At 34.1% G+C, this 13,974-nt stretch overlaps 3 protein-coding genes across 3 annotated transcripts; 1 reads left to right on the top strand and 2 right to left on the bottom strand.

Annotated features, from left to right (window-relative positions):
- Positions 1-1,514: 1,514 nt before the first annotated feature.
- On the top strand, positions 1,515-2,681 carry LOC120126979 (mitogen-activated protein kinase kinase kinase 18-like). Its single transcript, XM_039145002.1, has one exon. It carries the CDS (start codon positions 1,596-1,598, stop codon positions 2,664-2,666), a length of 1,071 nt encoding a protein of 356 aa, XP_039000933.1. The 5' UTR covers positions 1,515-1,595; the 3' UTR covers positions 2,667-2,681.
- A 1,477-nt stretch (positions 2,682-4,158) lies between these two features.
- Positions 4,159-5,368, bottom strand: LOC120126785. Its single transcript, XM_039144880.1, has 4 exons — positions 5,185-5,368; positions 4,583-4,775; positions 4,521-4,539; positions 4,159-4,460 (listed from the first exon to the last, which is right to left on the bottom strand). Exons 1-4 carry the CDS (start codon positions 5,366-5,368, stop codon positions 4,176-4,178), a joined length of 681 nt encoding a protein of 226 aa, XP_039000811.1. The 3' UTR covers positions 4,159-4,175.
- A 1,264-nt stretch (positions 5,369-6,632) lies between these two features.
- On the bottom strand, positions 6,633-12,767 carry LOC120127167 (nicotinate phosphoribosyltransferase 1-like). Its single transcript, XM_039145154.1, has 15 exons — positions 12,426-12,767; positions 11,892-12,039; positions 11,653-11,772; positions 11,397-11,531; positions 11,253-11,314; positions 10,996-11,071; positions 10,256-10,357; positions 9,642-9,758; positions 9,478-9,536; positions 8,745-8,919; positions 8,478-8,612; positions 8,279-8,377; positions 7,557-7,665; positions 6,980-7,092; positions 6,633-6,894 (listed from the first exon to the last, which is right to left on the bottom strand). Exons 1-15 carry the CDS (start codon positions 12,575-12,577, stop codon positions 6,817-6,819), a joined length of 1,680 nt encoding a protein of 559 aa, XP_039001085.1. The 5' UTR covers positions 12,578-12,767; the 3' UTR covers positions 6,633-6,816.
- Positions 12,768-13,974: the final 1,207 nt, after the last annotated feature.

The following is a 13,974-nucleotide window of genomic DNA, read 5'->3' as shown; positions in this document are numbered from 1 at the left end:
TAAAACTAAAGAATTTTATATTGTGTAATTAAATCCTAACCCATATATATATATAATACAAATATCAAATGAAGGATTTGGCCTAATGGCTAGGATGCCTCTACTTACCTCGAGTTCTCAAGTTTAATTCTCTCAATGTCACTCCTTTTCAATTTATTTTTCATCGTCTTATTAATTTTTTATTAAATTAAATAAGTTAAAATGAAGAAAAAGATCTTTTAATCAAATAGAGTGACATATGCCATGATACGTTTGTGAGAAGTGTTACTATAAAATTACAGGATTACATTTAATGAATTAAATTAAAATTAGGATCTATTGATAGAACATATATGTAATATAGATCAAATATGTAATTATATTAATTTTTTTAACAACCATAACATGTTTTCTGTTAAATGTTAACCGCTAGTAACTTAATTGATATTATTTATATAATTAAATCAATTGATTGATAAAATTAAAAGATTAATTATTAAATTAAAATATCTTAAAATTAAATGATCGTAATTATAATTTATAAAATTATTAAATATATAAAACAAAAACAAGAGAATAAAGGAGTGACGAAATAAATATATTACCCTAAAAATCCTAATCCACGTAGGTATAGATGGAAAATATTTGGGGATTCGCTATATTCATGCGTTTTAGAAATTGGGGTTAAGCTTAGGAATGACAAACGGGTATAATTTCGTGGATTTCGCACCGTATCTATTTTAATTGGAGTAGTGATGGGTATAATTTTAGTGGGTAGTGGGCGGGTGTGGATTTAGAAAGTGGTATCCATCGCGGGTAGTGGGCGGGTGATGGGTTTGAGATCTTACCCGCCCGTATCTGCCCGCCCATTAAATACCCATTAAATTTTGGACCATTATGAATTTAGGTATAATTTTAGAGAATAATTTATAAATCTTAATATTATATAAGATGTAACTTATAATTTAACCAAATATTATGTATAAGTTTATGAATCAATTTTTTTCTAGGCTTTAATTATGTATTTTATTATGATGTTTTATGTACTTTAAGATATATGTTAACACTTAACTCAAATAATCCTTGATTTATTTTATTATGTTTCTTAATGAACGTGTTTGTTTTATGTTTGTTGCTTATATATAACTTAAAGTTGCTGTTAGGCGGGTCTAGCTAGGTACGTCTCTAGTTAGGTAGTAGTGTGGGGATGAATTTGAGAATGTACCCATATAGAAATATGTGATTTGAAAAATTTTACCCATCATAAATAATAGACGGATAGTGAATTTAAAAATATTAAGTAGATATAAAAATAGAGAAAAAATATTCCCATTCGACCCGCCCATTTACCATGCTTAGTTAAGCTGTTTTTCCATATCAAAATTTTGGGGAAAAAAAAGGGTAAACGCCACGTGCATTAATTAATAGAAAAATTGAATTTTCACACTTAAAGAAGTCCATCTTCTACATATATAAAAGCACTCACCGCCACCATTATGCTCTGCAAACCCTGATTTTGCTACCTTCCAATTCCTTTCTTTCTCCCAAAGAAACAAAAAACATCGATTTCTCCAAAACCCGAACTGAGATCTCTGGGTTAAAGTTTGGGGATTTAAATGGAGTTTGTTCGAGGGGATACGATTGGACGTGAAAGTTTCGGCACTGTCAATTTGGTCGTACCCAGAAAAGGTTTCCCAAATTCTCCATTAATGGCCGTTAAGTCTTGTGAATCAATATGCTCTGTTTCTCTCAAGAATGAGAAGGAAGTGCTCGATAAACTCGGTTTTTGCCCGCAAATCATCCGTTGTTTCGGCGACGATTATACTGTCGTCAATTGCGAGAACTTTTATAATCTGTTCTTTGCGTACGCTAACAAAGGAAGTTTGGCCGATCGGGTGAAGAACAAAGGCGGGAACTTGATGGAATCCGATGTTAGAAGATACGTTAGATCGATACTTAAAGGGCTAAGCTTCGTTCACGCCAAAGTGTTTGTTCACTGTGACATTAAGCTTCAAAATATTCTTTTGTTTGGAAATGGTGATGTGAAGATAGCTGATTTTGGTTTAGCGAAGAGAAACGGGAGAGAAAAACAGAGGAGGATGGAAATCAGGGGAACCCCTTTGAATATCGCGCCAGAGTCCGTTAATGAGAGCGATTATTATTCCCCAGTTGATATATGGGCACTTGGATGCGCCATTGTCGAGATGTTTACCGGGAAACCGGTCTGGAATTTCAAAACAGGGATGAATGTGTCGGCTTTGTTGATTCAATTTGGGGTTGGCGATGAATTGCCTTGGATCCCTGAAGATTTATCCGAGGAAGGAAAAGATTTTATCGGAAAGTGTTTCGTCAAGGACCCGAAGAAGAGATGGACGGCCGAGATGCTCCTCAAGCATCCTTTCATGGCCCGCGACGAGGAGACAATGCTAATGAACCTAAATCAAGAAGAAGAATCAACTTCTCCAAATTGTTATCTTGAAGATATTTCTGAGTCTCCGAGATGTCATTTCGATTTCCCAGACTGGGTTTCAACTCAATCAACAGCTTCATCTTCTCAATCAATTTTCCAGGAAAATTCAAGGTTGGGGTCTTCGTTTATTCAATCACCTTTGGATCGGATTCAACAATTGGGTTGGGACGATGCACCAGAGTGGTCAGTGTGGGAGAACTGGATCACCGTGAGGTAGTGAACCTGACGGCTTTGATCCAATTGGTTGTGACTTTTCATTGTAAATGATTTGAGGGAAACCGTAGATCCGACTGACATTTATTTATTTTTTTCTTTGGGCGATTGAAGAGTTCTGATTGGCCACAGGTTGTATAGACCATTCTTTATTGAAATTTCATAAAACTTTTAAAATCTCAAGTTGTGGGTAAATAAATTCCAGGGTTTAATCTACCAATCCTTGTTTTTTTTATACTAACACTTGTTTTCTTACGAATATCATTGAATTAAAATATAAAATAATTATAACAACAATAATTATATCAGCAACAACGGGTTGGTTTAGTGACATAAGACATTAGATTACTTAATCAAGGTCAAGGGTTCAAACTCTGATGTTTGTGAATGGAACAACCTAGATTAGTCAATTAATATCCAATCATTATATATATATATATATATATGAAGGTTTTCCCCCTTTTGGGCCCTGTAATCTCAGCCCTTCATTCGAATTTCAAAATTAAACAATCAACATTATATAATGGAGTATCAATATTATTGTAGTTTAGAAAAAAATCACAATTAGTGAATTAATGATAAACAAAGCCTCATTGTCTTGAAGCAATAATGATGATTTCTCAACCGACAATTGTGTATTGAATGTCTGTCCTAAACCCATTTCGTAAAACATGTCGTCGGTGGTGGGTTAATCAAGATTTCTTTCACCTAATCAATGATTTTGCTTCATCTTAGATCTTCAATTTGTTTGAATAAGCCTTTTCATTTCTAGAACATGATCATACTTGTACCGGTTAAGTTAATCAAGAGTGGTTTAACACTTAATTAATGATGAACTTAACCATGAGAATGGGTGGTAGCTTTTTGTTTTTCTTAGGGAGTACGATGAGATTGACGTTGGAAGCAAAGGGCGGGTAATTGAGGCAATTAGAAGAGTTAGGCATCCAACTCAACCATGCTTTATCTTCTTTACCGAACTGCAAACAACCAAAATAACAGTTTAGAATTTGATAAAAACATAAGCCACAGGATAAGTGGCTGCCTTAGCTGCACGTGAGGAATTGAAAGCTGATTTATGTATACATTAATGGTTAGAGGGTTGTACATGCCGAAGGTCAAGGGCTTTTTACAGTACAAATTAAATGGTTAAGTAATTTTAAAATTTTAGAGAAATATAAACTTATAAAATTTTAAGAGACAAAAGTACATTATCAATAGAAAATATATTTTTAAAAAATATATGATAATTTAAAATTTTTAAATAACGATTGCCTTTGATCGTTTCCCCTCAATTCATCCTTGATTGGAATAAATCGTAATCTAACCTCATATCCCAAAGGCCAAAACTCGTTTAGATTACAAGTATAAACTACATTTAAACCAACGATCACCACTACATTTCCAATGCTCTGAGAATCATGAACCTTCCCGGAATCCGAGCCACTCTGTGTAACTGTAAACTTTGCCTTCCCATTGATACAAACAAATACAGCTGATGTATTATTGAATCACATTAGCTGTAAATGCATTTGTTTTGTAGTGAAATAGCCTTGTTCATCTTTTTGGGGTCCATGGTGACCCAACACTGAATCCTCTTATAGAACTTGGGCTTCATCAACCTTCCCAAAACATAAGCCCTTGAACGAACCATGAAGTCGAGTGTCAATGGCAATGGCTGAGTCGGTTCACCATTGAGACTAGCCAAGTTAGCCCCTCCTCCATACAAGGGAATATGACTCCCTTTCATCGTCACAATCAATGATTTTTGGCTCTTTCTCGATTGATAAAACGATCGTATCTGCAAAACCGAACACATATAATAAAACGATTTTTAATTGGGATGAATAAATAAATGAACCCCAAGTTTATGAAAAAGACTGCATAAAAAAATATTTAATATCGGTTTGATGAAGTCATCGCTGGTTTACCGATCCGGTGGCGACGGTGAGCTGAGAGTAAGAGAGATCTAAGGGTGCTGATGTTACATGGACCCCAAAGAACGTAGCTGTGTTTCGATATGTGAGCTTTATTGTGCAGTTGATCGACACCATTTCTGTGCTAACTCCCGAGAAATCCGCACCGGCTTGAACCCTGAATTCGTTAAATGAATGCTCTACAAAGCAAAAAACAACACAAAACCTTTTTTTTAATGATTTTGTGATCTAAGCTTAAAGGAGCAAAAATGACGAGATTGAAAAAATGCACTTCGAATCTATTTTTTATCTGACTGACCTTCATGGTGATTTTAGGTTTTTGGGGTCTACTCGCGCCTCATAGGATCAAAGAAAACGTGGGGAAGAGCACGAAGAAGCAGACGATGAATACTAGGAGATAGCAACGTCGAGGGTGGAGGCCTTTGTAGTCACCTTCACCGTCGAGTAAGCCTTCTTCTTCGATGGCGTCGAACTCTTTTCATGGCTGCTTGTGGTTGCGACCCGTGCGAGATCCATCGTGTTTACGTTGTGGTTTGAGGGATCCAGACAGGCGGGTGGAAGACGACTCGCGTGGAATGAGGGCCTAACGAAGCGTTGGAGTGGGAGTGAGGTGGTGAGCCGTCGAGTTGAACGAGTTGGTGGTCTTTTCACCATCGTGGGAGTCACTCGATGGAATCTGAACGTAGTACATTTGTCGACGAGGGGACCTCGCTGGTGAAGATTGACTCAGGATGCTCACCTCGGAGTCTGTCTTGGAGAGATGAGCCGACATTTTTCTCTCCTACTTTTGTTTTAGCTGAAGAAGAATAGCTTGAATTGGTGTTTACTGTGTAAAGGGAGTACGTTGTTTATTGGTATGGGATTCATTGTTTGTGAAAGTAATTAATGAGAGAAGATGGGGGCTTGGCAGAGGGACAGCAATAGCAGTTGTCCCCAATTAAATTTCTTTCTACTCATATTCTAAGTGTAAATTAAGGGGATGTGTGAGGCAAAACTTGAAGTTTGCTCCTTTGTCTATTTAGGGTAATCGTTATTCTAGTAAATCTAGTAGAATTCGTAATCTCTAAGAGCTCATAATAACATTGGTATAATTTTTTCTTTTATGTTAGTTTAAAGTAATTACAAAACCGTATATATTCATATTCTTTTTGGTTACTAATTCTTTATGAACATATACATAATTTATAAATACAATTATTTAAACTCAAAATTTTATGAAAAATAATACTCTTTTTTATCATTAAGATTATTTAATGAGTTCCACATTAGTACAACTGAGTTAATACACCCAGCTGCCAGATTAAATGGTATGAAAAGTGATTCAATCATTAACTGAAGCAATATATGCGAAGAGGTGAGTTGGTCCCTTGAGAATCATGTCATTGTCACGGTAAAATAAGTTCACTGAAGGGCGCTAATCACATACTTATCTTGAACTTAATGGAATAGAATTATCACATATAACGGACAGAAATGATAAAAAAAAAATTGGCGCCGACCTCAACGTTTTCCTCGCCCAATTCGGAAGTTCTTTCATCAGTTCTGTCCCCATTTAGATTATGTTTATAGCTCTGTTTTGGTATTTTTTTATATAAACATCTATTAAAACAACCTGCACCTTGAAACCAATAATCGAATCCAGTCATGTTCTAATTTGTTTTTCCATGTCCTCTATTTGATTACATATTTGTCCATGGATTTATTTGCGGGCTGAATTTTATATTTTTCAACCCAATTCATTATTTACTAAATAATCTAATATTTTATAATTAAAATGAAACAAAAAACAATTCATTATTTGTAAATCTTTTGGCAAGCCTCCTTGAACAGATACAAATAATCATATATCCAACATAAATGGAGAATCAACTTCACAGCTTCAACGATCATATCCAAGAGATCAGAATCTACATTAGAAAATTGCATATCCCAGATTTGTGCCATTAATTTCGTGTTCTGAGTGGAAGAGAACTTCCATAGCTCTAATCTGTATTTGTTTTGTATGCAAGGTTTAAACATGATCCATATGTGTTGCAGAAAAAAACAAATTTTTATTTTATTTGAGCATTGCATAAAAAAAATGGATTATTAAAGCACAAAGATAAGACAATAATGTGATGTATGAAGACTATGTTAAAAAAGCTCCTCCAGCTCCATTGGAATCATTACTTTGTACCTGCTATTTGTAAGCTAACTCCATGTAAAATATATCTCGGATTCTCAATGCAGCTCTCCGACAGGTGCCTCGTTGAGCCATAGGAAATGGATGAAATCATACAATTTTGCACTTACACTCACCTGGTTAGTGATAAGAAAAATGCTTTAAACTAGTTATAAGTTTGATCAGGAAAAGGATATTTTCATCATGTTACTCTAACAATACCTTGTATGGTGTTGGGTTTAATCTCCTGATGTGATCAGGCCTCATTTGCTCAAGCTGTTTGATGCAATGGTCTCTAATGTCCTTGAGAGCTGGTAATTCTTCTCTTTCTTTACCTTCAAGAGCCCAAAAAATAAAAATAAAAATCTTGTTTCAGAAAACGGGAATCAACAAATTGCTCAGGAGCCTCTCTTCTGCTCAACAGTATGTTACAAGGTACAACTAAGTACGGAGGTTCAAACTGGTCTGGTGTTTGATACTGATGTGGCAGGGGAACAGGAAATGATGTTTCGTGTATTGTTTCTTCATGTTCTCTAGACAATGCTAAATCTATTTAAAACTGGGCACTTTCCAGAAAAAATAAGATATATAAGGAATAAAAGAGACTACTGAATCGGTAAGGTTATCAATTCTGCCCTTGATAGGAGCCGAATTATACAAGGTTTGGAACCCCATACAAGGCTCTGCTTGCTACTCGCCCCTCTCTCTAAAAGAACTTATGCACTTCACTCATTACCACTAAACAACGAAGGCAGGTTCTTCCATAGTAAAGAATTGAAGATTGATTCTGAGCTCCTACCTGATTTCCCAGGCCAGTAACACTTCAGAAGCTCCTCAACACGCTTTGGTACCACATATGCTCTTTTGGATTCACTAAAAGGGTGGCGGCATAGAATTCGTTCTCCTATCTGCAGAATTGAAGAACAGAAAAATGAGGTCATTCAGCCTCATCATTTAGCATCTACGGAATTAAGTCTATATGCTGGTAAGCTGTGGTGCATACAGTTATTAGTAGTTGGTGACATGACAGGAATAAAACAATCCAAGCAAAAAAAAAAAAGATTATTTTGAAATCAAGCTGAACGGGCTACTTTAATGAGGATTTAAATCTCAATAAAGTGCATTCTAACACTACAAAGGTGAGTATCATTGTAGTTAATTAGTTTTTGATCAAGGTAGAAGCATTCATGCTGGGATGTGGGTAACTAATAAGATCATCAATTACATACTATCACAAACTTAGGCCGATATATTAAGAGTTTTAGTAAGTAGTAGATCATAATGCAGAAAAGTTAAGCATGTATTTAAGTTGAAAAATAAAATGATAGTATCTTTCTACATTGAACTCTCAAGTTAAAGTTAAAATTACATCAAAAATAACTGGCTGTAAACTCATTTCTATGTTCACATGTGACATGCCCTAAACCACACATTTTATAGTACTAAAGAGAAAATTAAGGATAAGACTGTTGGTAGCTAATCACAGAAAAGCTTTGGAGCCTATACAACTAGAGTTAATACCTTTGGACATGGTTCATTTTCCCCCGTCATGATGTCCACCAGGGAATATCCTTCCTTGCCATACAATCTGTAGCATCGCTTTTTGCATGGTATAGAGACCTAGCATTTAAGAAATAAATAAATGAAAAGAAGAGAGAAAGTAGGAAATTTATCATATGAAAGAGTATGCTGCTAAAATTTCAGGTCAGCCCAGTCAAACCTTAGACACATCCTCTGAAAGCTTGATGCGTGGCTGATTATTGATCTCAACAAGCTTGAAAACACAACCCAAAGCTGCTTGCGCATAGCAAGTAACCAAATAGGTTCCTATTCCAAAACAATCCACCTCATGACCCTGCAGAGGAAAAGTGTGGTTGAAGATGTGCACAAAAGTGAATGGTGTACTATACTGGAAGCAATATCATTCTGATTCAGGCTGTTAAACAGTAATGAATTATGCAAAGAAGTTTTAGTTTACATTACAAACCTGCTTTTTTAGTCCATCTAAAGTTTCTTCATTCAAATCATTACTAGCAGTAATGCTTGTCCTTCCAAAATCAGGAACCCCAAATTCCTTCTCAATTGTATGGAAGATCTTTCGGGCTTCACTAGACAAGTATGCTAGATCACCAGAGTCCAATCTAATGCCAACAGCTTTGTACCTGCATTTTTTTGAGTATTCAACGTATCTCAGGAATTAAGTATGACCCACCATGCTTACTGGCATGGATGAAATCCAGAGAGTCCTTCAGAAGTTATGTTGACAAAAGTATGATCTAAAAACTATATGATCCAACATGAATGAAGAAGATAAAAAGCTTTAATACAAGTATAATGTTACACATAAACAAAAAGAAAAGCAATAGAGGCAGTATCTGTTGACACATGACGCATAAATCCATGTTACTTTGTGCCTTTCTTCATATGTTTTAGTTTCAATGTAAGTTTAGCCACCATGATCCCAACATATAATCATACATTAGTCCATTTTCTCTCAAGCCAACAAGCAAAATTCTACCATGCCACTAATACAATCAGCTTGATTACATGAATTGATGTTTGAAAGTCATTGGAAATACAACAGAAAATTACTAAAGTGAAGGTAATTATAGATAAAGCATCAAATGAGAACAAAAGGATTCTTTTGACCCAAATTTTTGCAAATGAGTAATTGTTCTTATAAGAAGCGAGACTTCTATATATTAAGCACTTGAGACATACCCAAGTCATTGAGTGCCAAAGCAACTGCACAAAAGTTGGGGACTCCACTCCTCATTACCTGGTAAAATGGATTTCAAAACTGCAATGTTAATACTGATATATGACAATGTAGACTGCATCAAAATGTGGTTTTAAACTCAAAAGCTCAAGGAAAACTACTTACATCATATGTATCTACAAGAGCAAGAAAGTTGTTAGGAAATGCCAAGGCATATGATATGAAAGCTGCTAACTCACTCTGATTGGTCTCTCCAAAAGTGCCCCCCAGTGATTTCAACAACTACAAAACATGCAATGATTAGATATAACATAAGCTAGGTGAAGCAAAAGAATACATTGGTCTCTCTCTCAACCAAATTCCTATATATCATCCTCTCAAAGTAATAAAAGCTTGGTCCATCTAATTCATGTGATGTAGGTATAGCAGGAATGAGTTTTTGCATTACGTATGGAATCAAAGTTATGGGTGATAATCCTTTAAAATTAGTCATTTTTTTATGACAAAATATCAACCAATGTTGTCTAAAAGGCAGAAGAATAATCCATTTCTGAGTGATTAAATCTACCCATAATAAAGATATAACTTGGATTTTGAGAATAAAAGAACTAAATTTGTAAGCTTGATTACCCAATTTTTTTCGAACTTTAACATGTAGCACCAATCGATTTTGGTCAACGTACTTTGAAAAAAGTAATACCATAACATATATCTCTAGCTAAACAAGAAAAGACATCAAAGAATTTTTTAAAAGAAATTTACTAGGCCATCCACAACACCTGTATTTTGCTTAACCATGACTGAACAAGAGCGACAAAATCCTCACAAGTACTTGAACCATCAGAGCTACACAGGGATCTCTCAAGGATTTCATCTGGTCCCTGCAAATCAAAATCCGAATTATCTCATATTCAAAGAAGCATAAAAAGATCCAATGAAGATACCATAATATTCAATGCATGAAAACACAAGAGGGCAATGATCAAAAGAATGACAAAGAAAACAGGAAGAAATGATAAGCAAAGGTCCCGAACATTGATGGAGTATGGATCCATTCAACAAGAGAGAAGAAACTAAAGTATCAAACAACTAACATTTAGATATAAACAATGATAGGTGATACCCAATAGCAAGGGTTAAACTCAAGCACATTATCAGAAAGTAATAAAAGTGTTTTCCAAATTAAAAGCACTATACAGATGAAAACTTTATTTGTCACTCAAATCTCATCACTTGCAGTCACGTCATGCCACACATATGCAAATAGGTATTACCGCTCATATATTAATAATCAAATAATCAATGAAAATAAACAGGGCCAACAGCAAAGGAGCTAACAAAACGTGTCCATTCATGTGGAAATTTCTAATTATGACTTTACAGGTCAACATTTGCATATCATTGTAGACATGTGGAATAAACACATGCAAACACTTGAGCATATTCCACCCGCAGGTGCGTATATCTCCATAACATTTAAATTAAAATATTAAGTTAATTTCCAGCAAATTTGACTGACCATAAATGAGCTAACAAAAGCATGGGAATGCGTGCCACGAAGAGGTATATTGAATAACCTTCCAGCTGCAACATTGCTGGTCAAAACACAACATATAAACAGAAACAAACCGAACAAAATATTAGCTTAGATCAAGTATCCACATTAGTGAAGAAGAATAAGAATAATAGAGCAGATCTGCAGAGAACAATTTTTAACTTTACTATAGGAACACATGAAAGCAGAGTGAAACAGGAAATACATATTCAGCAAATCACCTGGTAGCATCAAAACCTCCAATATAGCAATACTTTGATGCCCCTATAGCACCATCAGGTCCCTGCAATTAACATGAATGGAAATATTTATCAGAGAGAAACTTCAAATATTAACACTTCAAATAAGTGGATAAATTCGCTAACCTGAGCCCTTCGAAGCCCAAACTCAAGCAACATTTTAGATTTTCCAGCAACAAGTCTATGTCTAGCAGCATTTGTAGACACCAAGGATGCAAAATTCACAAGATTAAGAACTGGAGTCTCCAGTAATTGAACCACCTAAAAACAAAAAATTAACATTTAAAGAAAATGTAAGATGTAAAACATAGGGGCTGAAAACAAATAACAATTCAAAACAAGCTGATGCAGCCAAAAAAAAAAATAGTTAGATGGTACTCACAGCGACTGGCCCCTCAAGTCGGAGTAGCGGAACCTTTGGGAAAACAACTGTTCCCTCAGAAATAGCATATACTTCAACATCAGAACAGTCTATTTCTTTTAGATAATTCAGAAAGCCCTCCTGTCATTTGCAAACACAATGAATGAGTTAACCATCAAATCTAGCACAGTTCAGAAAAGAAGAGAACCACAACCGAAATATTATTTAAATAAATCCTTAATAAAATCAATTTGGTTTACCTCACATGAACCAGGCAAGGATTGGTGGATAAAGGAAATCTCTTCCTCGGTTAACTTGAAATTAGCAATGAGCTTTATGCATTCTTCCAAACCAGCAAACACTGTAAATTCACCACCAAACGGATTCTTCCGAAAGTACAGATCGAACCTGAATGCATATTTTAAATGCTAAGTCAAAGCTCATAACATTCAATCTTTCCAAACGGAAATACTTTCAATTTTTCAATTCAGAATTTAACATTTAACTAAAATACCAATAGTTAGAAAAAAAATCTATTATTCAATGCTACAACTAACTACATAGCAACCTCAACTGCATCAAATAATAAAATTAAAAGAGAGAAGAAAATAACAAAAAAAGAAATATACTGGAAGCAAGCAACTATAACTACTAACTAACTAATAACCACACAGCAACTATAATCTATTTCCGATCCGATTTTCATGGTATCCAAACAGAGAATAGATAAGAAAGCAAAAAAGGAAAAAAATATCAAAATGAAGTGAAATAAATGGAAAGAGTTGGAAAGTTACACGGCTCGGTCATTGTGTTTGCCGGCTTTCCAATAAGCGTAAGCCATGGTGAACTGATAAAGATCGGTGAGGAGAGGGGTGACCATCGGGTTCGTCGGACCGTCCACGACCCGACCCGCATTTTGAGTCGGCTTATTCGATTTCGCCTCCATTATTAATGTACAAGTCAAATACTTCCTTGCTTTCTGGGACTCTCTTATAGCTCAAAAAAAAAAAAGAACCCGCCTGCTTATATATTAGTGGAGGAAAGCAAGCGTGAGGCTCACGAATATAAGCAGAAAGTAAGTTGATGAGATCGTTGAAAATGGAGCGTATTTTCGTGGCTTTTCCATTCTTTTTTCCTTTTTTATGGAAATTTTTTTAAGAAAAAACTTGAATTGAATTTCATCCAAAACTCGTAAAATATAGAAAATTACATTTATGAGAGTAAATAAATTAAAAATTAAATCGAATTATAATATTTAAACTGATTATAATTTATAATTTTAAAATTTTAAAATATATAATTATTAAAATTAAATATGATTTTTATTTAATTTATAATTAATTTTATCAATTATTTTAGATATTTTTATGAAAAATAATATCAAAACCATAAAATAAAATCATTTACTTCATAGGTTCATCCTTTTATGAATTAAAATTTATTAATTAATGTAAAAATTATAAAATACAATCATTTTTCAATATAAATTTAAAACTAGAATCGGTTGATATAAAAATTTTAAAAATGATTTGAAGGAAAATGATTTTATGAATAAATTCGGTTTTTGTGATTAATTAGTTACTTTTAAAATTGTTTTTATACACTTCAAACAGTTTTCCCCCTGAATTGGTTGATTCAAGTTAATAGATTTGAAAAGCATTAATAATAAGAAAGAATAAGAAAAGGACAAATAAAGGGACTAAGTTATTTTGTTTGTTCACTTACGCACGGTCAAATACGTCTTTTTGTGGGGAAAAATTAAAAGAAACTAAAGACTTTGAATACATTTTGGAATGACAAGGGCAATAAAGCATGTTTGTGGAAAAAATTCAAAGAAACTAAAGACTTTGAATACATTTTGGAATGACAAGGGCAATAAAGCATGTGAACCTATGATTTACAATTTCCATTTTGTTCAAAGTTGGTGTATGTTCAAAGTCATTTTTTCTTTTAATGTTTTTTCTATTATTTCAATCAGGATGAACGTATGATTTTATATTAGGATGGTGAATTTATAAAATTTTAAAGGACAACGAACATATAAATTTTTAGGATACGAAAATAGATTATTGATAGAAAATACACATAAAATGAAGACGAAAATATATTATTGATTGAAAATACACATAAAATGCCTAAATATAAGAAATTTTAAAAATTTCACTAAACGATTGTACCCACATATCCCCTTTCTATCCATCCCTACTTTCAACCATATGTGAACTACATCATTACTATTCTCCAATGTTTCCCACTGAAATTGAATAGTTTGCTCTTGTTCCTATAGATTTATTTAGTTCCCTGTACCACCGATAACTCTCATGCCAAATTTATTGTACAAAT

The sequence above is a fragment of the Hibiscus syriacus genome, unplaced genomic scaffold (genome assembly GCF_006381635.1).
Source record: "Hibiscus syriacus cultivar Baekdansim isolate YM2019G1 unplaced genomic scaffold, ASM638163v2 tig00110462_pilon, whole genome shotgun sequence".
NCBI lineage: Eukaryota > Viridiplantae > Streptophyta > Magnoliopsida > Malvales > Malvaceae > Hibiscus > Hibiscus syriacus.
This window is presented reverse-complemented; position numbering and strand designations above follow the sequence as displayed.

Bases quoted from the DNA above. Each gene is read 5' to 3' on its own strand.
- LOC120126979 (XM_039145002.1), top strand. From the start codon at position 1,596: ATGGAGTTTGTTCGAGGGGATACGATTGGACGTGAAAGTTTCGGCACT.
- LOC120126785 (XM_039144880.1), bottom strand. From the start codon at position 5,368: ATGTCGGCTCATCTCTCCAAGACAGACTCCGAGGTGAGCATCCTGAGT. The intron at 4,776-5,184 runs GTTAGGCCCTCA...TTTGCTTTGTAG, and splicing joins CACTCCCACTCCAACGCTTC to AGCATTCATTTAACGAATTC.
- LOC120127167 (XM_039145154.1), bottom strand. From the start codon at position 12,577: ATGGAGGCGAAATCGAATAAGCCGACTCAAAATGCGGGTCGGGTCGTG. The intron at 11,072-11,252 runs GTGATTTGCTGA...TGTTTTGACCAG, and splicing joins GGAGGTTTTGATGCTACCAG to CAATGTTGCAGCTGGAAGGT. The intron at 7,093-7,556 runs GTAGGAGCTCAG...GGGCTCTTGAAG, and splicing joins TTACTGGCCTGGGAAATCAG to GTAAAGAAAGAGAAGAATTA.